The 22,941-nt window shown below is 44.9% G+C and overlaps 1 protein-coding gene across 1 annotated transcript in view; it reads left to right on the forward strand.

Annotated features, from left to right (window-relative positions):
• Window positions 1-22,641, forward strand: part of PKP1 (plakophilin 1) — a 44,232-nt gene extending 21,591 nt beyond the window's left edge. The window contains exons 4-14 of the mRNA XM_068419445.1: window positions 5,713-5,857; window positions 7,594-7,801; window positions 8,523-8,700; window positions 10,969-11,083; window positions 12,037-12,192; window positions 12,296-12,472; window positions 14,543-14,696; window positions 15,210-15,396; window positions 20,277-20,361; window positions 21,663-21,763; window positions 22,591-22,641. Coding sequence (XP_068275546.1) covers window positions 5,713-5,857; window positions 7,594-7,801; window positions 8,523-8,700; window positions 10,969-11,083; window positions 12,037-12,192; window positions 12,296-12,472; window positions 14,543-14,696; window positions 15,210-15,396; window positions 20,277-20,361; window positions 21,663-21,734 — 1,477 coding nt within the window. The 3' untranslated portion in view covers window positions 21,735-21,763; window positions 22,591-22,641. The remainder of the gene's footprint in view (window positions 1-5,712; window positions 5,858-7,593; window positions 7,802-8,522; window positions 8,701-10,968; window positions 11,084-12,036; window positions 12,193-12,295; window positions 12,473-14,542; window positions 14,697-15,209; window positions 15,397-20,276; window positions 20,362-21,662; window positions 21,764-22,590) is intronic.
• The last annotated feature ends 300 nt before the right edge of the window (window positions 22,642-22,941 follow it).

Below are 22,941 nucleotides of genomic sequence, written 5' to 3' on the forward strand. Positions count from 1 at the left end.
CCCTGTCATTATGATCCTGCCTCAGTGAGCAGAAAGGGACCTTCTGATGTCCTTTCCAGACATACTTCTCTATAACCACTCAGAGGCTTAAGCCTTTGTAAGCATTATGTCATATCTGGAACAACATTTCCAAGCACAGTATATTTGTCCTGGGCTCAGAAGTTCATGGATTATTCTGGTGGCTCCTGCCCAAAGGCAGTTCTCAATGAGCAGCGCTCACATGCAGCTCTCTGGAGTGAGTCTTTCTACCTGATAGAGCTGGAGATAGTAGTTTTGGTGTTCAGGGGTCCCTCTTCTCCCCAGAACCCTTCTCTTTTTTGAGGTCTTGTGACATCCTGCAGATCTGCAGCTTTTCATCCTGGAAACTAGCAGCAACAGTGCTTTCAGCAGCTGGAGAAGGCTACACATATTTGCCTGCTTTTAACCATTTCCTCTGATGAGTGGTACTTGCAACATGCTCCAAGTGACAGTGTGTCATCCTGAGCTAGCCAGCTTTTAGCTAAATAACATGTTGCAATTCAGCCCAGTCAGGAAAAAAAGGTTTCTACATCCTGCTTGGTCATCAGGTAGCGATAACGAGAAGCAGTGATAAAGAATGTGATGTTTAATGGATCCTAGAAAACTTTGAGTCTTTTGTCTGCCTCCAGCTGGAACTTGAGGTACAAGAAAACTGTGGTTACCGCCGACTGACACTGTATTAGTTCTGCTTGCAGACGTGTTGCACGTAATGCTTCAGATACCACATGCACACGGGACTGACAGCCCAGGGCCAGGCTAGATCGTGATACATGTTGGTTGTGGCTCTGCAATAGTTGGTGCAGGAGTCAGCTGGTTACATGCATATCACTTCTTTAGGAGATGCCTGCATCTGAGCTGGGTGCCCCTGTTGCCCTTGCAGAGATGCAGTCTGTGGCCAATGGACCTGAAATCTGAGGTAGGTAGGTGAGTTACCACCTAACCAAGTCAATGCCTCTTGGTTGATTTCAAGGGAAACCCCGCTGCCTGAGCTGGAGACATTACTGAGAAGCCAGACTAATTTCACCCCTTGTGAATGATTCAGGGTATTCACATTTGTGAAGATGAAGAAGTGAGCTGGGGTGTCTGCAGACATTCCCCAGCTTAAGGGTTGCTGATATAGATCAGGAGCCATTAATGGACACCTACAATATGTGTTGTCTTCTATAACACCACATGCACCTTTGGCCTCATTTTAAGACATGGATGCATTTCCCTTTGGCATTCTCTGTATATGGGAGAAAGAGACTAAACACCTAACTGGAGATCATGGCAAAGCAAGTGTATGTAATATCTTGGTCCTACTCTGTCAAAGGCTGGCAGCTACGAAGGAGGCAGTAAAGGCTGGGGCAACCCTTTGGATTTTCCATATGGTCATATTTGTCCATGGTGACACTGACTTGGCCCAAGCTGAGCTGCAGCATCCTCTGTGAGCTGTGGCTAAAGTTCAGGGACAGTAAGTGTGTGTCCTGTAACCATTCATTCTTAGGCAGGAGCTGAGTCTCTCTGGAAATACTATAAACAGTGAAAACATACAAAAGTTATTGAAAGAGTCAGAAAAGGTACTGAGGGTGTTTTCTGACAGATCTCCTCTCTTTTGGGATAAATAAAGGCAATTAGTATCAAAACATAAATTCTCCAGGGCTATGCCACGCAATGAAAGCAAAACCAAGTACAATGATAGGCACCTTCATTTTGGTTTGTTCGTATTTGGGATAAACTGCCTCTAAAAATGACTCTTTCACAGTGCTGACTCCTTGTGATGTGAGTTTGTCTGCACTGTGTGTTTGCATCCATAGCAATTGCTGTGGAGCTGTGTGTGATGCTGCCCCGGCAGGGTTCATCTCGTTGCACATGGTGAGGATCTCCTCCTCCCTGGCTCAGTGTTAATCTGTGCCCATCTTCCCTGGTATCTACCCACGCAGCAAAGCCTGAGGGGAAGCTCCAGCTGAGCTTTCAGTGGCATCAAAACCTTGGTGCCATGTCCCAGAGGTGGGCATGTCTGCTTGGCGTGGAGCATGGCTATTGGGTTTGCTCCAGTGTGGCCTGATTCTGGAAGGCTTGGATGTGCTAGACACTCTGTTTTGAGTGACTTCACTCTGATTTTATTAATGAAAAATGGAATTTGTTGGAGGTTTCTGGTTTCCTCCTCTCCTGGGACTTGTAGCCCTAACAACCAGGATGGAAACTTAGATCTGATGAATGCAAACCAATCTGCTAATACAAAGTGAATGAAAGGCATTAGTACTAAATGAGGGAATTTGCCTTTCTGTGATACTGATACTGTTAAGTATTTGTTTCCCTTCCACACCTGAATCTGATCATCTAATTTGTCTCCTGTTGAATCATTTCTAATTGAGGTTTCTCCCTATTCTGATTGCTTCTTTCTTGTGGAAGAACAACCACCTTTGGAGCTCTTCCTACCAGGCATATTGGCCCAAGCTGGAGATGGCCACAGTCCAAGAATTTGTCTTGGAGCAGGCTGCTGTTCTCGTAGAGTAGATCTGGTTAGGAATATCCCTGACTGGCTGATGAACAATCTCCCACTAGCACAGGCTTTTCCAGGTTGATTATATTCTCAGCTACGAATAATCACTGCTTCTTCTTGGATGGCATGACTGAGCCTGGCTGCTCACCCTCTGTGAACTTCTCCTGTTGGTGAGCCAGCAGGGGAAACCAAACCTTCCCCATCTTTTCCCACACAGAACTGGACCTGAATGCCTAGTTTTTCCCTGCTGAAGGAGGGTTTCGTCCTTTTATGGAGTGGATGTGTAGAAAATCGCCTTCCTTGAATAGCTGGACTGAATGGACATCCTTCTTTCTCATAAAAAGTGATTTAGGGGTTTTCTCAAGTTGGTAAATTAAAAAGAAAGAAAAATAATTCACCATGATTACATACGCTGCATGGCCACTGACCTGGTATTGTTATTAATATGCCACCCTCCCCATACTGCCAACCCAGGTCTGAATTCTCAAAGGAGAAGTCCCTCTGGTGCTACTCATGCTGGATCCATTGGTGTTTCAGCTCTATTGTGTGTCTCAGGAGTAATGAAAGAGACTAACAGAAAATCACAGCATCCTGGATCCAAACCAAAGATTTCTGAGGTTCCATATTTTCTAGTTTAAACTTTGTCTTTCCAGTTTTGTGTTTGCTTTTTGCAAGTGTAATGGAAGTTTCTTGGAGCCAAGTTTTGATAGAGGTTCAAACTGATGAAAAATCATATGATGAAGTGATGTTTTATTGTTAGTGTAGAAATAAAAGTGGAATGAGGTTCATCTAACCTTAGACATTGAATGTTTAAGGTCCAATCCAAGACTGTTGTCTATCATGCCTGTATACCAACAGAGGCAGAGGTATCTCCAGAGGTCAGGTCTTCCTGTCTTAGGAAAAATGTCTAAGACACAAAGGCAAGTTGTTCTTTGGAAGCACCTATTTCTCTCCATTGACTACACAGGTGCTTAAATGAGTAATTTAAACTCGGTGCAACTTTACACCAGTGAGGGTAGCGGAGACAAAACAGTCTTTCATGCTGTCTTCCAGTGTCACGGCATAATAGTTGGCTTTTGATATTTTGTATGAAATTTGCTATAGAATTGTGGATATTATTCACTGTAGAGGTGAACCTTTGAATGCTTAAGGACAAAATATTTTATCTTATTGTAAGCTCCTGACAGTGATGACCACACTTGGGTGTCCTTTCTACTCCTTATTCTTAACATTTCTTTGGCACAACCAAAATGAATCTGCATATCCCGTGCCTAGAAGCAGCCACTCCCTCGTAGTGATACTTAATACTTCAAATGCAATAGGTTCATTTAAAAAAACCACCCTGTTTTGTTAGTCTATTGGATTGTCTGAAGATGATCAGCCCCTCTACATAGTCAGTCACTAGTATGACACGGTGCAAGAGCTTGTATACATATTAATGTGGTTCAAACAGGAACTGATCTCCCTGATCTCCAGGCAAAACTCCCCATCAGTCACAACTGGATCCTGAACCGGGAATGACATCAGTCAGGCACAACAATGACCTAGTTGTCCTAGCAAAGCCACCACACTTTTTGATTTCATCCACTGTTAACAAAGCGTTTCCCATTTGTCTCCTGTCACTGCTGAAAAACAGGAGTTTGGGTTTTGACTCTTCTCAGTCCTGAACTTCGCGTGGTCATTTACTCCGATGCATATTAATGCTTACACTGCTGCCTTGAGTGGAGGTCCTGCTGCAGCCAGCTGCAGGCCTAAGGTGCAAGGATGCTAAGAAGAGATTATTAGACTGACTGATATAACTGGAAACACAGACAAGCTTTGCAGTTCAGAGCCCCTTCATCAGCCTGAAAGTTAGTACCCTTTTCTCATTTTATGTGGTTAAAACATCACAGATGATGCTAAATAAGTACAAGCCAAAGAGAGCAGGACCTTCATATTTCTAAAGAAGTGGACAAATCTTCAGGTGTTTGTATTTTTCCCCAGGTTTCAGTCCTGCTCCAAGCCAGAGGTATTAATAACCTTCCTCTGGAGTCTGTAGGCACATTCTTTACCTATAACAGGGGATGATGACAGTGGCCAACTTTTATGAAGAGCTTGGAGACTACCAATATAAACATACCCTGGGAGCAGGATGTCTTAGTGCTGTTATTAGTATTTCATAAACTCAATATTTGTCCATCCCACCACTCCAGATGGCATGCCTGTCGCCTTTTCGTAAGGGATCTGCTCTAGCCTCCCGAGACCAGCAACTGCTCTCACGTTTTTGCTTCCACCACATCTCACATCAAAGGATCACGTGCTATGGGAAAAGCATCTACCTACTTTAGATTATCCTAATACAAGAAGGACATGGAGCTGTTGGAGCGAGTCCAGAGGAGGCCATGGAGATGCTCAGAGGGCTGGAGCACCTCTGCTATGGAGACAGGCTGAGAGAGTTGGGGCTGTTCAGCCTGGAAAAGAGAAGGCTGCAGGGAGACCTTCTAGCACCTTCCAGTATCTGAAGGGGCTACAGGAAAGCTGGAGAGGGGCTTTTTACAAGGGCATGGAGTGACAGGACAAGGGGGGATGGTTTTAAACTGAAAGAGGGGAGATTTAGTTTAGATCTTAGGAAGAAATTCTTTGCTGTGAGGGTGGTGAGACCCTGGCTCAGGTTGCCCAGAGAAGCTGTGGCTGCCCCCTCCCTGGCAGTGTTCAAGGCCAGGTTGGATGGGGCTTGGAGCAACCTGGTCTGGTGGAAGGTGTCCCTGCCCGTGGCAGGGGGTTGGAACTAGATGATCTTTAAGGTCCCTTCCAACCCAAACCGGTCTGTGATTCTATGATTCTAATAACCTGATGGATGGTTCCACTCTTGTCCACTAATTCTTTTATTTGAGCAACAGTGAATACTGGTTCTCTGTTCATTAAACCTTCCACTTTAGACATGATTTTAGACATCTAGCACCTCAACCGAGCTTTTATTTTCTGTCTCCTTTGTTTCTGGATAGACTGGATCCATGATTTATTAGCCTGAGTGTCCTCCACTGTATATTTTCAACTTCTATAATCCTTTATTTGAGACAGAGAAATGCACTAGGGGTGCACTATGTGGTTTATGCAGCGATGTGATAATATTTTATATTTTGTAATTGATTCCTTCCTAACAATTTCCAGTACTGACATAGCCCTTTTGGCTGAGCACTCATCCAATGCTGTATTTCTCTTTAACACAGAATATGTGGTGATGAGATAGACAGTGGTACAATGACCATCCAGAAAGCCATACAACTTCTGTGCTCCTCTGATGACAAATACCAGGCCATGGGTGCTTACTACCTCCAGCACACCTGCTTCCAGGATGAGTCTGCCAAGCAAGAGGTGAGCAAACTCCTTCAGAGCTCTGCTGTCACACTGGATGTGATGGCACATGAGATGGATGAAACTGGTTTTCCTCAGTACGAAGGATCCATAGGTCCCTTTGATTTTCATGATGGAGTCTTATACCTCATTAGTCACACTCAGGAATTAATTAAGTAGATTTTTCAGCTATTAGTGACCACTTTCTCTTAATAGCAGTCAGTCAGGATTTTAACACAGGGGAATAGTTACCAGGCAGCAGAGGAGACTGTGTCCAACTTATCACCATAAGCTGCTGTGACACAGATTGACGGGTTTTGGGGATACAGGAGCAGCCATCCCGATGCAGTGTCCTCTTCCAGATGCAATTGCACCTGGCTTCACATGAATCTTTTGCTATATGAGAGCTGCAGTGTCAGAAACACACAAAATTGCCCTAAATCTCACTGTGATCTTCATTGTGCATTGCTCAGTGACTTTTCAGCCATTTTCAGCCATTTCAGCCATTTTCAGCCATCTCAGCTAATGGGTTAATTAGTGATCACGTACAAAGATATTTGATCAAACAGAAGCCCTTCTTATAGCACAGCTTATTTTTCTTATGCTCTTACTCTCCGATTAATAAATTTGTGCCAACATGCAGCAAAGGAAGCAGTCTCAAGGACGGATCTGCTACAGCAAGACTGTCACAGAAGTTTATCCCCACCCTGGCATATCTGTAGTCATGCAAACATGAGTTTATCAAGATACCATCCCTATAGAGGTGGCTTTCCATTTCCTGGCACAATAATGGAGCTGGACATGGTGGCACAGTGTGGGGATGTACCTCTGTGCCCTTGCCGTGGCTGAACTGAGCACAGGTACCCCAGCCCACATTAGTCGCTAATTGTGGGGTGGCCACACCCTTCGTTACCGTTGAAAACACTCTCTGAGCCTTGGCCTGTCCCACTGCTTCCCAGAAAGATGTGTCAGAGCAGGTATGTGAGTCATCCGAGCGCACTCTTGTTTTCTTTCCTCTCTAAAAGGTGCTCATTCATTTCCTATTGTCAGCAAATCTCCAGCCGATGGGCTGGTTTGTGCCAGGAGGGGCTGCATGCGGGATCATGTCCCCAGGAGACCTGGTACAGAGGACATCCTACAGCAGGAACCCTCACCATTTTGGAGAGCTCAGCTGGAGGAATTTGCCTTCAAACCTCCCCGGCATGTGTGTGGTGTCCTGCAGGTCGGGGTTCACACCCCTTTCTGATGCTGCCCCTGCCGACTGCTGGAGCATGGCCCAGTACTGCTTCTGGCTGACCTCGAGGGTGTTTACGCTGTACCGTGACCATCCCTCTAAGCTCAGCCTGTGATTTCAGGATGCAGATAAATTACCACATCATGTCATTATATTGCTGTAAATGGCCTCTACAGATAGGCAGAGCAACATTTTCACCTGATGCAAACTGATGGAGGTAGGTGAAAGTTTGTGGGAGCAAGCACATTTACATCAGCAAAGGGTTCGGTCCCTGGCCATTACTCATAGACATCCACTTCCAGAGTTTAAGCTCAAGGCCAGCACCTTTGTGCTCATGACCTATGGCCTGAACCAGACATGCCATCTGCAAGCTCTAGCCATCCTTTACTGCCAGGTCTGCTTTTCCAGCTCCCCCGAGTATATGCCATGTTGACTGCTTGCATTTCCATGACAGTTCTAGTTGTCCCTGTCCCAGCGATGCTCTGCACACTGTGCTGATGGCAGCATGTCTTTCCTGGTACAGGTCTATCGGCTGGGGGGAATCGCCAAGCTCGTTGAGCTGCTCCGCAGCACAAACCAGAACGTACAGCGGGCAGCAGCTGGAGCCCTCCGAAATTTGGTCTTCAAGAATCCAACCAACAAGATAGAAACCCGGCGGCAGAATGGGATAAGGGAGTGCGTGAGCCTCCTACGGAGGACAGGGAACACTGAAATTCAGAAACAACTGACAGGTACACAGAGACTGCTCAGCCCTCAGCTCCTCCCTGCCTGTGGTCCGTGTTGCTCCAGCACACAAACGCCTAGTAGCCATGGTGCTGCCATACCACAAAGAGGATGTTTTATACTCCTGTCGCATCAAATGGCAACATAAAACAGAAGGCACTTTGATGCCTCATAAGGGTTCCTCACATCATAAAGTGTCCACTGGGAAAGCACTTGCCCCAAGTTTCTCCCCACAGCTGTGGCCCCCCTGCTATTCCCGTGCTTTCCTGCACCCTGGCCCCCATGCTGTTCCCAGGGAAGGCCAAGGGTGCTGGTAATCCCAATATGGTTGGGCAGGTTATCTCATTGGTGTCTCACCTTTTCTGGAAGGATTGACGTGAGTCTGTTGGTGCAGGTCACCCTCAGCTGTGACTGAGGTCTTGTGTGCAAGCCTTTACGAGATCCATGGAGAGATCCCTTCCCCCTGCAACCTAATGGCAATAAACATCAATTCTGGGAGGAGGCAGGATGCTTAGATGCCCACGTCCACATGATACCATGCTCCTGGCACCCATCCTGCCTGTCTCCCATAGAGATGGACAGACTAGGGTTTAGGACAGCCTCTGCACCCTTAGTTCAAAGAGGGGTGGAGTGAAGATGGACTTAATTTCTGGAATTCTCTCTCACCTAAAGAAAGTTTCTAATGCATGGTGACCCTCTGCTTGAGCTTGTTTCCCACCTCCTTCCTAGGACTGCTCTGGAACCTCTCCTCCACCGATGAATTAAAAGAAGAGTTGATACAGGAGGCCCTCCCCGTCTTGACAGACTGTGTTATCATCCCTTTCTCTGGCTGGTCTGATGGCAGCTGCAATAGGACAAGAGAAATTATTGACCCAGAAGTATTCTTCAATGCCACAGGGTGTTTGAGGTGAGTCATCAAGCAGGAACTTACTGCAGCTTGTGTCTGTTGACAAAAGCTGAAGCTGTCTAAATCCTCTTACAATAAGCTAAAGACATGCTCACTGCAATTGTATTAATAAAAGACTCTTCTTGAGAAAGTTTTCCTGACTAAGAGAAGGTGCAGGAAAAAAGCACATGTGAAATATTTTTCCTAGTAGCTTCTTTTTATTTGAATAAGTTTGTTCTTGTCAAGTCCCTGCTCAAAAAATATAAGTTGCTTTGTCATGGGAGAGCTGCAATACTGAAGCCTGCTCACCTCAGACCAGGAAACTTGACACTTTTTTTTCCAGAGAAAATTGTGGTTTCTAGAAAACAAACTGGTTTGGGTTTTAGGTGACAAAAAGACAGAATTCTCTACGTGGGGAAAACAAGCATTTTCCCACTGATTTTAATAACTGTTTTAGTACAGAGCAGTCCCATTGCCCTGGACTTTTCCTGGCTCATTTCGTCAGGCAGGTCAGCTACAAAACAGGAGGTGCGGATTGAGCCCAGAGTAGTTTATTTTTTTCACAGGAAAGCCAGAGCCCTTTTGTAGACGATCTTCGCCCTGACTTGCTGTTTCTCCTACCACCCTCCTCCACTTGGATGCAAGCTCCCTGTCTCACTGGGAACAAGTGGGGAAAAAAAAAAATACCCTGTATAATTAGGTACTTTCATCAACTGAAGCTCTCCCCGAGGGAGCGCAGCGCCGACCGCACCCTTACCAGACATGCAGCTAGTAGGAGCTGTATCTGCTTATGAAACGAAATGAGTGAATACGGTAGGGGCCTTTTGAGACATGATACTATCGTCTTCTGTGGCTGGGAACTCTGTCTGAAAGATAGCAAGTGCTGCTCCCTTCCCCGTCTTGGAAGGCACTTTCCCCGTGCAGTTGCACATCGGGATGGGTCATGTTCATTTCATATGAGGTGCTCCACTTTTAAGACCAACTCAACCCATTGATGCCACAAAATAGCCCATTAAAATCATAGAATCATAGAACCACAGACTGGTTTGGGTTGGAAGGGACCTTAAAGATCATCTAGTTCCAACCCGCCCTGCCACAGGCAGGGACACCTTTCCTCTAGACCAGGTTGCTCAAAGCCTCATCCAACCTGGCCTTAAACACGGCCAGGGAGGGGGCAATGAGGAAAAGAGTATGATGATCGCTTGTAAAAGGAGCTTTCCATGGAGTTCAGCTCAAGGCAGGCTCTGTCTCCTGAGACTTATCACAGTCTGTGGCAGTAATATCCAACATCCCAAGTGAAGGCTGCCAGATGCAGGTCAGTGAGGGAGCTCAAAAGGCTGGGGGGAGCAGGGCTGGGGAGCAAGCCAAGGAAAGCAGGGCTGTTGGGTCCAGAGCCCCTGCTCCAAGGGGTGAGCCAGGATTGCTCTGACTCACTGCCCTGCCACATCATAACGCAGAGATGAGAACAGCCCTAGGTTTGCCCTGGGCTCGAGCCATTGCTGCTCAAGCATTTCTGGATTGCAGATGAATTCATGTTAATGAGGAGGCTGCAAATCACAGTGAACATCAAATCCAGTTCTGGAATGCCTGAAGTGAATATCTCACAAAGACTGCCAACCGCTCTTTGTTTTTCATTTGCAAGCTACAAGGCGATAAAACAGGGAAGAAAAAAAAACAACAAAACAACAAAAAAACATTTCCTGTTACTGGAAAAACTCCCCTGTCCTGGCAGCAACCAGTGCTCAGGAATACGTTACAACATTACAAACTGGTCAGTCCTTCTGGTCAGAGCGATTGCTGCTCTTCAGCATCTCTGCCCCCGGTTTCCCCTGCAAATATTGCTGTTGACCCTGTGTAGCTCCATGCTTACAACTATATGCACCTTCCTGATCTTCACAATAATTCCAGATGGTCTTTATTCAGTCTTCTCTTTGGAAACACATCCAAGGAGGTGATGAGTCTGTGTAAAGTCACATGCATAGCCTCTAAGGCAAAATTTTGCTGATAGTTACTGTCACTAGAAGGATGTCTTCTATGCAGAGCTCCTTAACAGGACATTTTCCTGGATGAAATCAATCCTAAAGAGCAACAAGAGAGCTGTGCACCAGTGCAGTCCTACAGAATGCCTCCAAAATGAGAGCAGCACACCAGCCTTGTTGAATCTACAAAAATATCCTGAAATTCAATTACAGCCATAGCGAGAACAGAGCCCATAGAGACTAGTAAGTGAACCCAACTAATCCTCTCCCCTCCTTCTCTCCTGACATGCTCTGCGATGACTTTCTTCAGAAACTTGAGTTCTGCAGACATGGGGCGCCAGACCATGAGGAATTACCCTGGCTTGGTTGATTCAGTCATGACTTACACCCAGAACTGTGTGGCTTCTAACCGACCTGATGATAAGGTACCAGATGCTCACCCCAAGCTGTTTTCTAGAGTTCAGCCCCATAGTTAATAATTTCAAGTTTGGGAATATCTCAAAATCCCTTTCAAACAAACACGAGAGGGGACTGGACTCTTTGTGGCTGCTCTTGTCCTTCCAAATCCCAGTGCAATCTGTTGTAGGATTGCAAGTCCTCTGTGCTCTGGGCCTGAAGTAAAGGTGGGATTTATAATTTCCGTTTACCAAGCACAGAGACACAGCAAAATATTTTGGCTCCTGAGCCCCCAGTATGCTTTCCTCCCTTCCCCTCCCACCTTGGGATCCTTCCAGCATCCTAACCTCCATCTCCTACTCTTCCCACCACCACATCTCAGTTTATAGACCAGTTTCAGCAGCACGTGTGGAATACAGATCTTCAGAAATGTAACCGCATGTTTTGGTGTTGGTTACAGGTATCTAGTGAAATTTCTCCCTTTACATTGGGCATTCTCCTGTTTACATTGGGCACTCTGACATCCAGGAGGCTTAAAAGCTTGTTCTTGGTAAAAAAATGTCCCCTAATCTGTAGCTGTGAGTTGGACAGTCATTGCAAGTTGACTAAGGCAAGAGGAAGCTTTCAAGATTTAACATTTCATGGTGGGCAGTTTGAGATAACCACCCTCTGCGCTTGTGCTTTTTTTTTCCTGTTATCAACCTGTCTGTGGCAGTGGGACCTAATAAGGTTCACTGAGTCAGTCAGCTCACTTAGATCCACGGCATAGCATTTGGGCTATGTGGCCTTCATTCATACTCTACCTCCTTCTTCCTTCCCATCCATTGTTACCTTAAGCACGGCCAGGAGCTTATACAGTATAACTGCTAAAAAAAGGCTAATTATGGCAAGGTGTATGTCCTTTCTGCAGCTATAGCGGGTGCTGCTCCATATTTTTCTGCCTAATGTGATGCTTGCATTTTTATTCTGGCGGCGATTTCAGTCTGTGGAGAATTGCATCTGCATCCTGCACAACCTCTCCTACCGCCTGGATGCTGAAGTTCCCAACAAATACACCCAGCTCAACCACATGGCCCGGAGTGTTTATATGGACAAAACTCTCACAGGTTGCTTCAACAGTAGGAGTGGTAAAATGGAGGTAAGATCTGCCGCAGAGGGCTTAGGAATGTGATATTCTGCCCCAGGCAGGGGCTGCAAGTGAAGAGCAGGATCTGAGCCTCCAGTTTCTCATCTCTTTGTAGAATGATGAGTATGGCGTCCCCCTTCCTGAGGAGGATTTCAAACCCAAAGGACCCAGCTGGCTTTACCACTCTGATGCCATCCGCACCTACCTGTCCCTGATGGATCAGAGCAAGAAGGATGCCACCTTGGAAGCTTGTGCTGGAGCTCTGCAAAACCTCACTGCGAGCCGAGGGCTGGTAAGCGCTTCTCTCCCCTCCGCACACTGTAAAGTGTCAGCACTTTACAGTAATCAGAAAGGAAAATGTCCTCCTTAAACCTCAGGGCACTATTGCAAGTCATTCCACAGTGGATGCTCCAGCTGAGGTATTTATTAATGCCAAAAATAGGATCTCATGGGGGGCTGTAATCAGCATCCCAAGGGTCTATCCCAGATCCATACACTGTCCAGGGGCTCCTCTAGGTTGGCCATACCACCAGCATCTACTGGTATTGGTGGCCTGCCCCCAGGACACCAGTGAGGATGTGCACAGATGTGCACATGTGGACAGATGTCATTAAAGCAGAGAGAAAGGAGGTGCGTGCACCACTGCCTGTGTGTGGTTTTTAAGTGGGAGTTGGCTCTAATAACAGGGTGGGTTGTGCTGTGGATTGTGGCTTGTCCTCACATCAGAGCTGCTTGTAAAATAGCTCTGACAGATGTCCTAACCTGTAGGTATGGCAGCGTGGAGGTGACACGGCTGAGTGATGCTGTGGGTATTGCAGGAGCCAGGGCACGGCGAGGGCCACGTCACGACAGCAGCTCTGCTGTGCCCAGTATCACTACCATGGGCATGTCCTCACAGGCTGCATTCACGTGGACAAACCTCGACTTGTCTGTTTGTGTCGAACTTCATCAATTCCAATTTAAATAAGATGGCTAGGGAGATAAAGAGATAATTATTTCATACGTAGGAGAGGCGTGTCACGTGTGTGAAGCGTTCCACCCAGAAACACGGACTGACTCACGAAAGGAACCTTCGTTGCTAGGACAGCGTTAACCTGCCAGCTCCGATCTCCTGGGAGCTTTAGTTACAAGCCTTTCGATGTGAAATACTTTGAGAACCTTTCTTTTTTTGCAGTTTAACTAAACAGTGGCACTAACAAGGTGGAGAGAGGCTGCCGCAGTATGGGTAGAGCTGATCAGAGCAATGGGGCTGGAGCTATGTGCTCCATGGAAATGAAAAGGCTTTCAGCAATCAAGATCATTACACAAGAATGTCTTTTGGGCAGGGGGAAGAAAACAAACAAACAAAAACCAGCTCTGACAGTATTGAAGCAACTTATTTCACCCTTGTGGAAGGGAATGGTTGGAATTTGCCTGGATGTGCACAAGTGGCTTCTCCTTTCAAGGGTCTTATTCAAGCTCAGAGCTCGTGTTGGGGGTTGATTGATGGGTTTGCTGTCACTTGAAGGAAAGGGAAACTGAGGGCAAGCTCACAAAGCTTACTAGAACGCTTTAGCTTATAGAGGAGAACTCTGAATCTCTTCTCAGACTCAGCTTTACAAATCCCAGTCCTGCTGGTGTGGATCTGTAACATGGCACATGTGCCTCCTGGAGCATGGGAGGGAAATTGGGTCTCAGCCCACTGGAAGAGGGTTGCTTTCCAGCCCGTTCCCTCCATCTCCGTGTCACTGTTGATGGACATGTGTCACTCATGGTGCAACAATCTCCAGCAGCCTTTCTGGTGGGGCAGTAGCTGAGAAGTTCAGTTTAAACTCTACCAGCCAGAAGGCAATTTATTAAGGGTATGTGCTTCAGCATCCATGAACACTCATCTGCATTGGCTACATCCTGAGATCTTCTAGATTTATATAAACAAACACAAGGTCAGGATCCAAGATGAGTATTTTTGGTCTTCAGCTTGTTTTTTAAAGGTATCATTAGCTGTTCCTACTCCAAAGCAGCCCATGACTTGTGGCATGGCAGGGAGCTGCAAGGGCGCTGGGCAAGGGCAAGAGCAACAAGGACATGGAGGTAAAACTTCTTCAGCTTATGGGAATATCAGTTGGGTGAGCAACTGTCCCCCCTCAGGCTCCACAAAGAGGACAGAAGTCCCAGCCATATCACAGAAGATGAGAGTCTGACTTTGCAAATGCCTGTGGAGAAGAGGGGTAAATGACAAAGTAAGTGGGATTATGGTAGCAGAAGAAGGTATTATATAGATGCTTATTTTATAGTGTAGTCATGTTTGTCTGGCCCCGTACATCATTCCAGTTGTGTCCTCCTGGCATTAGAAGTCATGCAACATCTCTGTTCTGTATCCTAGATGTCCAATGCAATGAGCCAATTGATTGGTTTGAAGGAAAAAGGTTTGCCTCGCATAGCACGGCTCCTCCAGTCCAACAGCTCTGAAGTTGTCCGGTCTGGGGCTTCTTTGCTGAGCAACATGTCCCGGCATCCTGTTCTCCACAAAACCATGGGTAAGTAATTTCCACTACAGTGGATTCCAGAACAAGGTCTAGTTTCTAACTCTTTAATATCTGCCCACCTCGCTTTGTAAACTCCATAATAGGACTTAACCAAGCTCCAAAACTGGGCAAAGCAGTGTCATTTCTTCTGGCCAAAACGACAATTACAGGTGATGTCTGCAGGCTTAATTAACAAAATGTGTGCTATCTCAAAGTCTCTGCAAGCATGTGGTATGCTTTATAGATAATGATAAATATGCAGGATCACAAGGATGATAGTGTTTTGGGAAATGAGTTGGACTTGACTACCCATGACCAATATCATTGCCCTTCCAGAGACCTGCAGCTCTCATTTTGTCTCTGAAAAGCAAGTGATGACTATTATGCCATTACTGTCCAACATTATTAGTGCATCCTTCCAGAGGTAACACTGCATTCTTGTATTGAATAGTGCTAACACGAATAGTATCATTCATTTCTGCTAGGTTTTATTTAAATGTTGATTGGAACATTCCACCTCTTTAGCTCACCAGGTCCTCCCAGATGTATCACGTCTCCTGTCATTCCAGTCTGGAAATACCAACAGCTATGCCGAGATCATGACATCAGCTTGTTACACTCTGAGGAACCTCATCATGTCCAACCCACACCTGGGAAAGTCTTACTTGACAAGCAACATGCTAAATAATGTAGTAAGCCTGTGCCGAAATGGGTGAGTTTGGGGCAGAAGGCATGGAGAGGGTCGTGCACAGACATTTTTGAGTCCATGCACTCTGTGCAAAGCCAGATTAACCCCAGAGCCTTCCCAAGACCTTTCCCAGCCATAGTAAAGCATTTTTCTTTCCCTTTGCTTGTAAAAGGAGAGACCTAAAAGATTTCAAGCATGTTGGTAAACACAAATCCTCAGCACTGGTTTCTTGGAAATAGGCATGAGCCATCCATGGTGGGATTTGTAAAGGGGCCTCAGGAAATTTGGTGGCTGAATTTTTAAGAAATTCTAAAAAGAACTGAAGGACTAACATCTTAAACCCTGTTAAAAATTCCAGCCATCAAACAGGGGATGTCAGTAGGGACCCTGACTCCCTAGCACCTGAGCTTCCCACTCACAGCTTCCTGCAAACCTTATGAAGGTCAGGTCTGATTCAAGCACCACTGATATAATGGTACTGTGCTTAGCTTTAATGTTCAGATTTGTGCATCTTACTGTTGGAATATCCATCTCAAGTGGCAAACATGCAGCTTTGGTGAAGCATGTGTGTATATACATATATACATATATATATATATATATTTTTATATAAGTACCTGCCCCGGTCTACTCACATATATCTTACAACAGCTGAGCAATCCCAATGTATTTTACCACTTCTTCTTTTAGGATGTGCTTTGAGTTTTGGTGGTAGTAATTCTGTCCTGCTTGTTATCTGTACTCCCTACAGCCCTGTGCAAAAGCTTGTCACCCCTTGCCAAATTATGTTCATTTCTGGCCAAACAGGTGTTAAACTTAGATGGTCCTTGACCATGTGTTCTCCTTCCTAGACTTTCATCTTTCCTACCATCCGTCTTTGTTTTAAAATGCCTTATACAAGTAACCTATTGTTTTCTGTTGTGAAAAGACATTCACATGCCTTCTCCATCATCTTTTGATAAACCACTTACAATCTACCACTTTTTTCATGGCAGCAGGGAGACTCTCAGTCATTAGAAGTGGCCTCCTTGTTTAGTTTGGACCTCAGCCAACAAACATTGGTCAGTTTGCTGCTTTTATATGCTTCCACTCTACATCAAGCCCAATTAACATGAGACTCAGCCCTCCTCTAAGTCTTCATTGTTTTGAATGGTATTAACTTCTGCATAAAGTTCCGTTTTGGATCTCTCGGACAGGTTGTCAGCTCATTTGCTGCTTCAGCAAAGTGTTGCATAACTGGGGTTCTGTGTACCTTAATTGTCTTGACTGTTTTGTGTGATGAGCTTTGTTTGCACTGACTCACTAAACTGCGAGGAGTTACTAAACTCTGGAGATGTCTTCGTTGTGTTCCTCCTGTCTTTATCATTAATTCCTTCTGAGAAACTCCCCAGTTCTTACAACGCCCAAATCTTGAATTGTTCCTTTTCCTCCATTATTCATTTCTGTCCCCAAAGATTTTTATGCTGTTCAATTCTTACAAAAAACAACAACAATTTACACCCAGGACTAATTTTATTTATTCAAGCCATATCATTTCAGACTGTTCTCACAAAGCAGATGTAAAAGAGATCTGCCCTCTAGTGACTTGGACACCTGCTAGTTCACTAAGTTAGTAGCTAGTTAGCTAACTTCTCCCACTTCCCTCTATAGCTGTGAAGATGAACAAGAAGTTTTAGGGTGGGATTTGTCCAGTCCTACATCAGAAAGAGCCTCACCCACTAGATCCAACACCTCTACTGGGGGCTGTTGCCTAAGTTGGATGCAGATCCCATGCTCCCCACACTGATGTTGAGTGTGGCGAGTCCCACGCTATGAACCTCCTCCTTCCCAGCACCACAGCCAGCAAAGAACAGAGGAGGTCTCAATGGTGACCAAATTGCCATGGAGGACACCATGACATGTTTTACCTTGATAGTATTTTGCAGTTTTCTCTGTTAATCTGCCTCAGTTTCCCTAGGGACACACTTCCCTCACCTCCAGCATTGGTGTTGGCTTGGTTGGCATGGCCGTGTAGTGCCTCCCTGGCACACGCTTCTTCTGCCACCAAATAAATATTTATAATACTATAATTTTGAACTGGTCTCTTGTTGCATTTGAAGCTGTAAATCATTAGTTTAATATGCTGAAACAATTTTGTATTCATAGTTTAGAAAGAGCTTCCAGGTTACAGACAAGTAATTTATGGATCTTTTCCTTTCCAATGTTCTTCTCAAATATCAACCAGCATTCCTCAAAGCTGAGGTTTCTTTTTCTGGATGTTTCTTGTAGCTCTATTCTGAGTGAAAGGCATCAACAGTTCAGCAGTTTATCTGATAGCTGTGGTTTCTTCTCCTTCCAGGAGCATGCCAATTAAATAATTGTCTCTGTTTCCTGCATCTATCCTCATCTATGACATGGGCTTCATAGTGATGGTGGTGTTCATTCACTCTTTGTTATTTTTAATCCAAGTTGCCAAAATACTGAATATTACCTTCTTTTTTTTGTTGGTGTTTCTGAAAATCAAGCTACCATTACTGATTTATTGTGATGTCTGATGTCCTTTTCATCTTTCTTCTCCAACTGTCTGAAAAATGTTCCTCTGCTCATTTTGAAGCTACATTATTTCACTGATAAAATTATCGTTTTTCTCAGTAGTTCTACTGACTGCACTAAAATCTTTTCTCCAAAATCTCTTTTGGTAACTTTAGAGCATCAGATTTGCAGTTCGTCTCACAATCCCTTTCTCACTAATTTTTTCAGTTTCTCTTTGTCCATTCACTTTTCACACCTTTTATATTATACAATTTAATTTTGAAGTTATATTATACCATAATATTTTACCAAAATTAGTCTTTCAAGAAACTTAGGTCTTTCCTTGATTCTTTTCTGCAGAAGAGAGTTCTTCTCATCCACAGATTTCCAATTGCCCATTTCTTCCAAAGATTGCCCCTTGATATCACTTTTATAAACCTATGACATCCTGAAGAAGTCCTTCTTCCAGGAATTCCTTGGCATCTCCTGTGACATACATAACGTTCTTGATATTGTTGTCCTTTGAGGAAGCATTATTTTCCCCCATTATTTTATATGCATGTACAAAAACTTTGTCTTTTGTGCTGCCCTCATGCTTCCCCCCAGCCTCACCGTCTCCTTTTGATTAGGTTCTTGTTTGTGTTTTGTTGAGTCAATAGTTTTTTGGATGACTGCTGCCACTGCCACCAGTGGACATCTTCCTTCTTGGCTTTCCACAACTTTTCACAAATAATTTTACTTGTAAACAACAGACTGTCCTTAAAATCAACTTTGATTTTCAGGTAACTTGTTTTTAGGAAAGTTTTCGCTCATATCAGCTGTCCTTGATATTCTGCTCTATCTTCTACACTGCTGTAGTCACACACTATTCCCAGTACTTTTTAGGATATGTTACTTTACATACTGAAGTTGTGATCACAGCTCCATCAGTTCGTGCTTAGTCTTTTTATACCTAAATAGCAGCAGTAGATGCTGTTTGAAACAGAGACAGTATCAATCCTTCAAATTAAGAGTGGACAAATTCTTTTGTCTGAATTTGGAAATGGCTCAGATACCAGATGCTGGTAATTTTGGTTTGAAAAGAAAAATTCTTTTGAGGTGTGTTTTGAAGTCAGAATGGCTAAAGTACATATTTGGCATCATTAGAAGCAAATTATTAAAGAAAGATAATTACTCTAGCTTAAAAAGAGAGAAACAACAAAATATTCTTGAAAAAGAGTGTCAAAGACATGTACTGACCATCTAATCATAGATAGTTCTGGGTTTATTGTTTTCTAATGGCTTTTCAGCCACAAATGTTTTTTTAAACACAGTCATTCTGATGGCATGGCATAGGATGGTTTAACCAGAGAAGTGATTTTGCAATAAAATCTAGTTCTCCTGTCCCAAAGCATTGCTCAAGAATTTCCGATTATCTGCAGTTCACCTGTTCCTCCACGCAATACCAACGTAAGCGATCTGCACAATCCCTTTGGAGATTATGACCAAGTTAAACTTGCTAATATCTTTGATAACAACTGCTGTGTAAGAGAAATGCCCCCAAATTTACTGAACATGGTTACATTCCTGTCCTTCCACACTCAGAGCATGGTTCTTGCAAGTCCCAGCTTGTTCCTGATGACCAGTCAGTCCCATTTCTCATAGTCTGATGAGGACTATTTTGAGGACACAATGCTTTGTGAAGCTGTATCATACAGGGAGGGTCCTGAGTCTGGTGTCATACCTCTCCCTCACTCTGGCTGAGAAAGGCTGGGGCTGTGACACTGGACCCAGATCAGGAGTCTCCCACAGGCAGGACGAGGTCCAGCAGATCAGGAGCAGTGATAAGAACCAGCAAGGAGGTTTATATCTAGGTTGTCGTATGAAATGTTCCAAAATTATAAAAGGTACACCTATGACTCACGGTTTCGGAGCTGTTACGTGAGCGAGTATCTATTAAGTTGTGCTGAGTAAGGACTTATGGTTGCAGATGTTGTTATTATGAATGCTCCCGTCTCCTCTGTCCTCACCAGGCAGCATGGAGCCCGTTCCTCTGCTGCCCTCCCAAGTGATTCGCCCACACCATCCCTACAGACTCCAGGGAAGGGTTGGCACCATTTCCCTTCTCTTTCCCTCTCCCAGATTTCACACTCCAGAAACACTCCTTCAGCTCAGTTTGATGCCAGTTTTTCCACTCAGATCCTCCTCTCTTTTTCATTTGTCCTGTTCTGGTCCTAGAGGTTGTTGTCATGTAACATTGCTGAGAGAGCAAGGATGGTTTTATTGACAGTCCTCCATCAAGTCTAGCCAGCCTCCCAGCTGGAGATGAGCTTGTTTAAAGGCTGTTGGTAATGCATGTGGGTTGCTGCTGTGTGGCCTGCCATAATTCACTGGGGTTGCTTTCATCTTCCCAGCTCCTGTCCAAAAGCGGCTGAAGCTGCTCGCCTCCTCCTCACAGATCTTTGGTCGAACAGGGAGCTCCAGAGTGTGCTCAAGCAGGTAAGGAAAACGCTTCTGCTTTTCGGCTGACAGGAACAACCCTGGTCTTGACTCACTGAAGTTGGTGAGTTTGCAAAGGCCATGATTCAGCAGCGAGTGCGGGCAGTGGCTGGGAGGAGCCCAGGGTGCTGGGAGGACCATGATGCTCTCAGCACACGGGCACCCACCTAAGAGCCAAGCAAGAGGCAGCAAGTTGCAACCGCAGCTGCTGGGACAGAATTTAGGGACTAAGTGGACGGTGGTGTGTCTGTGTCGGGCAGCTTGCACCCTGGGGATGATGCTACCTCAGGTGGGCTCTTCCACGATGCTCCTGGGGTCAGTGCTGTCATGTCTGCACGGCACTGCTCCAAGCTGGGAACGGATGAGGACGTTTTGTGCCAGCTTGGGAGATTCCCTTCGTTGCAGTCCATCGTGTAGGATCAGCGTGACACAACAGATCCCTGTCAAGGCTCCTCCTCTCTTTCCCCCCATTTTCTTCTATGTCCATAACCCTGCCCTGTGGTTACATCACCCCTACAGTCAGGGTAATCTTATAAACCAAGAAGAGGAGTATTTAGGATTTGTTTTGCTCCCTGCAACAGAAACTGAGAAAGCGCAGAGCCAGATGGGGCACCGAGCCAGCTTCCAGCTCCCAGTGGCTTACTTTGAACAAGCTGGGTTTTTCCAACTCAACAGCAGCAACACCTGCAGAGAGTAAACGGCCAAATTAAAGAGAAGGAGTAACATCCACAAAGCGGAGTACCCTGGGGGCAGGAAGGTAGAGAGTACCTAAATATCATTCTCATATTAACAGTTAGGGACTTTCTCCGTAGGAGCTTGTGTAGCTTTGCACCAGGCTCTGCTCGGGAGCCTGTGCCAACTCATTTTGATGTGACTGAGTCACTCCTGTGTTCACACAGATGTTCATTGCATAGGTATACATCAGACGAGAAGGACGGGAGTCTGCAAGGATATATGCATCATGCATGTATGTTTGTCATTTTTCCAGGATGAGGAATAAGATGAAATAATATTCAGTGAAGGATTTAAGTAAAGGTTTCCTCTGGTAAAGCTGGAGAAGTCCAGATCTTGGCAGATGGAAAGCAATGCAAGGAAGATGAAATCCATCAATAAGGGTTGACAGTTCACGTACCAAAGCCACATACAGGGAGGACAGAGGAGGCTGTTTGAGAATGAAGAACACTTTTTAAGTGGAGGACAGCTTTGAAGTGGGGCAGGAGGCTCTCTCTCACAGCAGTAGATAGCTATCAGTTTTAAACCAATATGCACTCACTGCACTTCCTATACATCTGCTTTTTCAGCAAGGATTTGACAAGAACATGATGGGATCTTTAGCTGGAACAACCTTCAGGACCCTCTCCTCCAGATTTTAGGAGCCTCTCCACGCACGTTCAGGCTGCAGGTGAGAACAGGGCCCTTGAGCGTGGGGAAGGGGTGGTTTTGGGGGCAAGGAGCAGCGCAAGAGGCCCATGAGCTTTTTGCTATTTTTAATCTCCTCCTCCGAGGCGGGGTTTTTCACAGGAATCTCTCTGCGAGTACTTTCATTCCTGAATTTTGAACAAAGTTTTCCAGATAGTGTCAGTAACATGCAATTAATTCCAGCACATGCTATGGCATTAACCATCACCCTTAGGGGTGTATTGAGTGCTTAATAATCTACCTGTGAGCCTCACGTCAAAATTTGGAACTACATGCTCACATCTGAAAAATCCCAATAGAGAAACCAGGTTAGAGAAATCATGGGCAGAATTTTCAGGGCATCGTTATGATTTTTTATTTAGTGTGAAATGAGGATTGAATCTATAAGGCACTTTTGATTCATAATTCCCACTGAAGGGAAAAGCTTTAAGCAGTTTTGCACTTTTCAAATCTCAGATGTTTGTATGATGGGGATTGAGATTATCCAGAATGAATTATTTGCTCCCTTCCCCAAAGTGCTCTTTGCGATCAAACTAAGCACAGTCCTTATGCAAGAAAATTATACAAAAGCCCATTTCTTTCCTCTGGCCAGGCACAGATTTCACTTCTTGCTTTGTTGGGATGTTTCCACTGAAACTCAGAGGAGAATAAAAGTCTAGAGGAAAAAGCTATGGGCAGTACAGAAACTGAGTGCAAGCCAAGAAAAAAAAGATTAAAAGTTGGTTTTGAATGTAATGAAAAGATTACTTGAATGCTTTAATTATCTGGGTTTGTCTATTTTTGGTTTGTCTTTGTTTTTCTCCATTTCAGAATTTGGAATTGGTTCATGTCCAGGAAGACAACCCTTTCACAATTACTTAGGATGTTAAAGATGTAGAGTGTTTCTGAGTTTAACTCAACTGTAAAGCAAACTAAACGCACGGATTTCATGTGGATGATACTGATATTTTTAAGCATTTTCTTCTTTTTAGGGGGGAGAAGGGACTTTTATTGAGGTTATACTTTCTTGATGTCAATAATTATTTTTTTTTGCAAAGAGTGTGTCTGTGTAACTATGTATGTGTCACTGTGTATGTGTGCGCACAGGCAACATACATGTGCACACATGGTGAGTAGGATCTTCCTACAGGCTTAGTCCCCTGTCTTCCACCGAAAGTCGGT

The sequence above is a fragment of the Nyctibius grandis genome, chromosome 27, assembly GCF_013368605.1.
Source record: "Nyctibius grandis isolate bNycGra1 chromosome 27, bNycGra1.pri, whole genome shotgun sequence".
In the NCBI taxonomy this organism is placed as follows: domain Eukaryota; kingdom Metazoa; phylum Chordata; class Aves; order Nyctibiiformes; family Nyctibiidae; genus Nyctibius; species Nyctibius grandis.